Raw genomic sequence first — 7141 nt, 5'->3', positions numbered from 1 at the left:
GAGAGAGAGAGAGAGAGAGAGAGAGAGAGAGAGAGAGAGAAAGAATGTGTATATGCGCATGCGCGCACGCGTATCTTGAATAAAATAGCAAAGTATCAAAATATATTTTTGTATCTATACGTTTGGTCTATATCCTGAGCTACTAACAGAATGGAATTCTCTATGATAAATTCTTTTTCGTACATTAAATAAAAATGGAAATTTTAAAAGTAGAGAATAACAGTTAAGTCTATATTTTGTATGGACGTTTTTTGCAGTCTATTAATATAATTGTTCACAGATCTTTCAATCTTTTCTTTAAGTTATTAAATCGATTTACTTAATTAAAATAATAATATATTTTGGTTCTAATTTGTTTTTTCTTTCTTTTTTGCTTAAAAAATGTAATCTTATTTGTATTAACAGAAAAATTTTCAAACACGTTGACGTGATAATGCGAATAGAATTTGCTTCAAATAATTGTATTACAAATTATGCGATTTAAATCGAATATACTTGAAGTTTGTTAATTTTAGCTTTCTCTTCTTCGGATTCATCTCGACAAATCATAAGTGTATGAGAGAGACCACAGGTAACAGCAGTAATGTACAAACCTTCTAGTGCTTTCACTTCCATCGGAGTAGTTGAAGATTTACGCATTTCACCGAAACCCTGTAATTATTAATCGAAGAAGAGGAATTTAGTTTAGAAGTCTGCAAAAATCTGTTAAAGGATTTATTCATTATACAATTATTTACCAATTCACCGAAAGTAGGACTAGCACCCCAAGCAATAACTGAATCATCTGCTGCAACTACTACACTAGTTTGAGAACATCCAACACATCTAATTTCCCAGCCAGATAAATCTTGAATTGGTTTGGGATACATATTCGCTTCTCCAGTACGTTTTGTTTGTCCAAACATTAAAGCTGATCCATGTACATTAATAGCAATACTATAAGTACTGCCACAATATACAGCTCTCACACCACGTGAAGGAGGTTCCAAAAATTTAATTAAGCGAGGCACTAATTCATCTCGTTGTTCATTATGACCTAAACGACCAATACCTCCAAAACCCCAGGAAAAAGCACGATTTTTACTATCAATTGCAACTGTATGATAGTGACCACAACTGAAGTCTGTGATCTCAACACGATCTAAAGGCGTAACATGGCCATCTTTCGCTCTTTCAATATATAAGACGATCCTTTTAGGCACTTTTTCAAAATGAAATGCCATTTTTGTATTTGTTATGAAATATTTTCCATCTGTGTTATGACCCAATGCTCCATATTCGGGACTTCCAAATGAGTGCAGACCACCTTTAATGTCTAAAATCATTGAAAATTCTGCACCACACCCTACTTTTACTATTGGTGGACCAGAATATTTTACTTTAGTGGCAGAAATAATGCAGGCATCAGATTTTCCAACACCACATTGACCTAATTTATTATCTCCAGCAGCAAATACAATGCCACGACTTGTTAAAAATAAAGTATGATTACGACCACAAGATGCTCCTATGACAGTATGACCTTTTAATGCTGTAACTTCTGTAGGCTCATCTCGACGTTTTGTATCACCAATACCTAATTGACCTGCAAAAATTATTTCATTAAAGTTTATGAACAATTTATTATAAAAAATATAAATATATATAAATAAAAAAATATATTTTTAACATGTTGAAATTAAAATTTGTTAATTCAACAAACACTACTTACTAACAAAAGTTATATCTTAATATATAATTTAAATTTTTAATTCACATTTACTTACAGAATAATAATTAATTATAAGAAAAAGTTTATTTATCTTTCATTCATTTACCTTTATCATTTCTACCAAAAGCTAAACATCGATTATCTTCAGTAACAATAATACTGTGAGAAGCAGCTGGACCAGAAGCAACTAATCTGACTTTTGAACCATTCAAATTTTTGAAAGTATGTGGTGTCCATAAACTGCGGCCTACATTAGCTTTCACACCTTTTGGTGGAGCTTTACGACCTGCCATATCCCAATTTGTAAGACCACACATTAATAATGTTCCAGGCTTACCCCATCCTCCCTATAATAATCATATATAAAAAAATAAATTCATTGAATATAAAATATAAAAATTATATAAAAAGTTAACATAATAAATCCAAATTATATTCTAAATCTTTTTTAGATTCTTGTCATCAAAATTTTTATTATGATAATTAACATCTAATTTAGTTTGAATATATTTATTTTATATTTTTATATTATTTATATATTTTTATATTATATTTTATATTTTTATTTTATATTTTTATATTATTTTTATATTATTATCTAATATTTTTTTTTATAAAAATAATAATTATAAAAATAAATACTATAAAAGCATAAAAAAATGACTTTGAATAATATATATTTGAATAATAAAAGATATATATATAAATAAAACATAAAAATAACAAAAATAACAAGATATATAATTAATAATCAATAAGAGTAATATTTAATCTATTGTGTTTAATTTTCTTATTATCATATTATTATATAATTTTGATTTGATAATTAATATTATATGTACTCAATTTATCAAAAATAAATAATCAAATTCAAATTTTTTCTGAATATCTTCTATCTTTACATATTACATTAAAATTCAAATATGAAAAATTTTTTTATAAGCTAGATTTGATATTATATTTGGCTTTTATATTTTTTTAAAACTAATTTTTCAATATTATAAATAATTAATTAAATATTTACAAAGAATATAAAAAACATAATGTAAAAAAAAATGTAAATAAGAATGTAAAAAATATATAATATATAATAAAAAATAATTTTTGAATCTTAATCACAAATTAATAAACTTAATAAACAATAAATTTTTATCTGAATCCCATTATTTTATCTAATTTCTATATCTTTAATTAAATCACAATCTAATTTATAAAAAATTTTACTAATGTTATATGCACAATCTTTGTAATAATATTTTGTAATTATATAAATATGATATCAGATAAACAAAATGAATTTTTTTATCAGTTCAAAAAACGCATAGCTTTGAGGTCTATCAATATTATAATACTAATATCTTTTCCATTTTTTTAGATTTAAATTTTCTGTTTACTTGGAATAACATATGATAAAGATAAAAATAATTTCACCTCAGGTGGCGGTAATTCCGGGATACTAGAGACATCGGTAAGATCATCTTCGACAGCATCTTCACCATCGACATTCGAGCCGGTTTCGGCGTCATCAACGTCTGAATCATGTTCGCTAGAGATGTCCTCTTCGTCATATTCAACTTTTCTTGATTTCGCGCGTCCTTTTTTGGTTGTTGGATTTTTACGTTTAGTCGACATATTGACTGATTTTTTTATTTCGAATTTAGTTTTTGCTGAGAAAATTAGGAATGCAAATACAATGATATTAATCAATGTAATGGCGCTGAGACTTGTACTGTTCGACAGACGGACAACAAAAATGCAGCCACCTGGCGCTCAAAAATCATAATAAAACCATGCTCCAGTGATAAGTACAAAGCAAATTCAAGTTTATGATTGTAAATAGTTGAAAGTACATTCCATGTTCCGCATATTTCGAAATGATGAAACGGGGAACGAAATGATTGATTTCGAGTCATACCAAAATTTAATTTTAATTATAAAATCAAAATTGTATTTAATAAATTTCTTTATTATATAATAATGAATTCTGAGTATCATATAAAATTTATCCATTATAATATATATATTTTTTATGTTTAAGTATTCTAAGTATATAAAAATTTATATTTGAATTAACGAAATAAATAATTATATAAGAAACAAAGTAAAAAAAAAAAAAATAATTTTAATATTAATTTAAATTATTTTATATTTTTAATTATAGTCAAATTTCTTTATGAATTACAATATTTAATTTCTAAAATCAAGATATCATATTTAATTTCTTTGTCCAAAAACTATCATGCTTAATTCATATTAATATTTGAATGACACGATTATTTCATACATTTCGTAAGTTTGCATATTTTATATTCACATCAAATCTGAAAAGTCAGTTACTTCTATCAGTTTGAAGAAGCTTTACGTCCTAAGTTTTATATTCAAAAAAAATATCTATATTTTAACGAAATATAAAGTTTTTTTTTATTTTGAAGATTTAAATATATTAAATTAAATTAATTCAAATTTACATTTACATTATTTTACTGTGATATATGTTATAAACGAAATATTAATTTTAATATATAAGAAAAATAGTAACAAGTTTATTTGGATGTAATTTAAAGTATGTATTTCTATAACATTATATTATTTTTATTATATATGTTCTTATTATTTTCTTTATTAATTTATTGTCATTTATTTAAATTATTATAAATTTATAATTTTTTATTTTTAGATTCATAAAATTAAAGAGATTAGATAAATAGTGTGAGGTTATTAACATTAGAGGTTATAATTCATTTATAGAATGACTTAACAAAAATTATAGAATTGAAAAGAGAATGAATTTTTATATATGAGAATTCAAAATTTTCAAAAATAATTTAAAAATTCAATGAATGCACATATTAATTTTATATTTTAATTTAATAATATACTTTTCTATTTCTATTTATATTTATAAATATTAAGATTTTTTTTTGTATTTTATTTTCTTTGTTCTAATTTTTTTCATTTTTTATGAAATATTTAATTAAAATAAATATTTCACTGATATAATTTTTGTAATTAAATTCTAAAATCACTTATGTCTAGAAGTTTTTATTATTATATCTTGTAATTTTAATTTTATTTTGATTACTTTTACTACTTTATTTTGAATAAATATGTATCTTGTTATTATACATTTTATTTATTATTTATTATATATTTCACGTGATTCTTAAAATTTATTGAATTGTAATTTTGAGGATTTTAAATTAATAATTTTTATTTTAGATATTTTTCATCGAAAATGGAATTTCCAAATTTAGGCAAGCATTGTTCAGAAAATAGTTGCAATCGATTGGACTTTTTACCTCTTAAGTGTGATGCTTGTTCTATAATTTTTTGTAGTGAACATATATCATACAATAATCATAATTGTCCAAGTGCTTATAAAAAAAATATTCAAGTTCCAGTATGTCCTCTATGTAATGTTCCAATACCTATTAAACGTGGTGATCCTCCAGATATTGCAGTTGGACAACATATTGATAATGAATGTCAATCAGATTTAAAAATATCTAGTCAGAAAATTTTTTGTAATAGGTAAAATATTTTTTTTAAATAAAAGTTTATATTGTTGTTTTGAAGATTGTTTATAAATTTGCTCTTTTATAAATGAAAATATGATTAAAATATTCATAAATTAAATAAATTAATTTATTTTATATATATATATAATATATATATATATATATAATTATTATATATTACATAAAAAATTATATATTTCTATATGTATTATTCATATTAGTTTTGCAATAATTATTAAATTATTTGTAATAATTATGTAAATATTACATTATTTTTAAAATATTTCTAATTTTTAATTTTTTAATAGAAATAAATTTAGTCTTAGAATAAACTTTTTATTTTTCAGAAAAATGTATTTATTTTTTTCAGTTTAATTTTATTTTGAACTTTACCTTAAAACATAAAATAATAACAATAATATTGTTTTATAATGTATACTTCAAAACAAGATTTTGTGATATAAATATTTTGTATTTTTTTAATTATTACAAAAAAGAATTACAATAAATAATTTTTTTCATTTTAGATGTTCCATGAAAGGTTGTAAAATCAAAGAAGTAATTCAAGTGCATTGTTCTGATTGTGGTAAAAATTTCTGTCTAAAACATAGACACCCAACAGATCATGTATGTATAGGTCAAAAAGAAATGACTCGAAAGAAAAGACTTGATGTTTTAGAAAATCATGTGAAAGTAAATAGAAAAAATGGTGAGATTTTCAAAAATTATCAAGGTAGCATGAGTGAAGATGAAGCTCTTGCTAGAGCTCTTCAGGCTTCAATGCAAGAAACAAATACCACTAGACAAGCACTTGAAGATGCACCTTCAGGAAATAGAGATAGATGTAGACTCTCATAAATTTTAATTTGCTATAAATTTGTATAATAGTTTTAAAATGTTTTTCAATTAAATAAATATAAGGAAATTATTATATCCCTCAGAATCTTTCTTATCTATTTGCAATAAAAAACAATCTAATAATATCCATAAATTTTTTTGTTATTTAAATATTTTATTCACTATTTAAGAAAAATTTTTGAAATTTATTTTATATTTTTAAATTATTGAAATTAGATTTAACACATATAAATATGACGCATTACATACATATGAAGCATTTATAATTTTTTAATAAGAACATTAATTTATGTATTATATAAGGGTTTCATTTTAATTTTTTCACATAAATATTTTTAAAATAATTCTTCATTTGAAAAAATATTTAAAATAAAATATAATGTTTTGTACAAAATATTTTATGATAAATATAAATATTTATAAATAAAAGTAATAGAATTATAATAGTTAAACATGTAAGTAGTTTTTAAATATTAATTCATTATTAATCTATAATATTGATTTTCTATCTTCTAAGTTTTTTATTTTTTATTTATTTTTTAATTTCAATTATATATATTTTATATATTTTATGATAAATGAATAGTTTTGAAAGACCAATATGTGAATGATTTATCTTGATATGAACTAAATAAAAATATGTATATATTCAATTTTATTTTAAGAAATACAATTATCTTAAAATCTCAATTTCATTAAAATTTTCTCAAAAAATTTCAAATTCATTCAAATTTAATTAATTAAATTAATTTTAATTAAATTTTAATTAAAATTTATGTTCATTATAAATATTTTCTACATTAATTAGAATATTTTTTCGAATAACTAATAAGTTTAGGAGATATATATCAGACATGAAAAAATTAAGATGAAATATCCTTTATACAGATTTTTATAATTATATATTTTGTACAAATGTATAAATATATGAAATTAATCTTAAAATTTCACACATTATATATGTATATATATATTATTTATATCATAATAATATTCTTTTGATTATAATAATTTGAATAAATATTAGCAACATTTGCTGCCGAATAAGCATGAT

At 21.8% G+C, this 7141-nt stretch overlaps 2 protein-coding genes across 2 annotated transcripts; one reads left to right on the top strand and one right to left on the bottom strand.

Moving 5' to 3' along the window:
- Positions 1-101: 101 nt before the first annotated feature.
- LOC102676191 (protein RCC2 homolog) lies at positions 102-3604 on the bottom strand. The gene is made up of 4 exons (XM_006617983.2): positions 3143-3604; positions 1818-2058; positions 738-1585; positions 102-651 (listed from the first exon to the last, which is right to left on the bottom strand). Exons 1-4 carry the CDS (start codon positions 3341-3343, stop codon positions 481-483), a joined length of 1461 nt encoding a protein of 486 aa, XP_006618046.1. The 5' UTR covers positions 3344-3604; the 3' UTR covers positions 102-480.
- A 362-nt stretch (positions 3605-3966) lies between these two features.
- On the top strand, positions 3967-6172 carry LOC102675957 (AN1-type zinc finger protein 2A-like). The gene is made up of 3 exons (XM_006617981.2): positions 3967-4278; positions 4936-5242; positions 5757-6172. The coding sequence occupies exons 2-3, from the start codon at positions 4947-4949 to the stop codon at positions 6085-6087; spliced, it is 627 nt and encodes a 208-aa protein (XP_006618044.1). The 5' UTR covers positions 3967-4278; positions 4936-4946; the 3' UTR covers positions 6088-6172.
- Positions 6173-7141: the final 969 nt, after the last annotated feature.

The sequence above is a fragment of the Apis dorsata genome, unplaced genomic scaffold (assembly GCF_000469605.1).
Source record: "Apis dorsata unplaced genomic scaffold, Apis dorsata 1.3 scaffold_333, whole genome shotgun sequence".
Taxonomy (NCBI): Eukaryota; Metazoa; Arthropoda; class Insecta; order Hymenoptera; family Apidae; genus Apis; species Apis dorsata.
This window is presented reverse-complemented; position numbering and strand designations above follow the sequence as displayed.

Bases quoted from the DNA above. Each gene is read 5' to 3' on its own strand.
- LOC102676191 (XM_006617983.2), bottom strand. From the start codon at position 3,343: ATGTCGACTAAACGTAAAAATCCAACAACCAAAAAAGGACGCGCGAAA. The intron at 2,059-3,142 runs GTGAAATTATTT...TGATTATTATAG, and splicing joins CGGAATTACCGCCACCTGAG to GGAGGATGGGGTAAGCCTGG. The intron at 652-737 runs GTAAATAATTGT...TAATAATTACAG, and splicing joins GTCCTACTTTCGGTGAATTG to GGTTTCGGTGAAATGCGTAA.
- LOC102675957 (XM_006617981.2), top strand. From the start codon at position 4,947: ATGGAATTTCCAAATTTAGGCAAGCATTGTTCAGAAAATAGTTGCAAT. The intron at 5,243-5,756 runs GTAAAATATTTT...TTTTCATTTTAG, and splicing joins CAGAAAATTTTTTGTAATAG to ATGTTCCATGAAAGGTTGTA.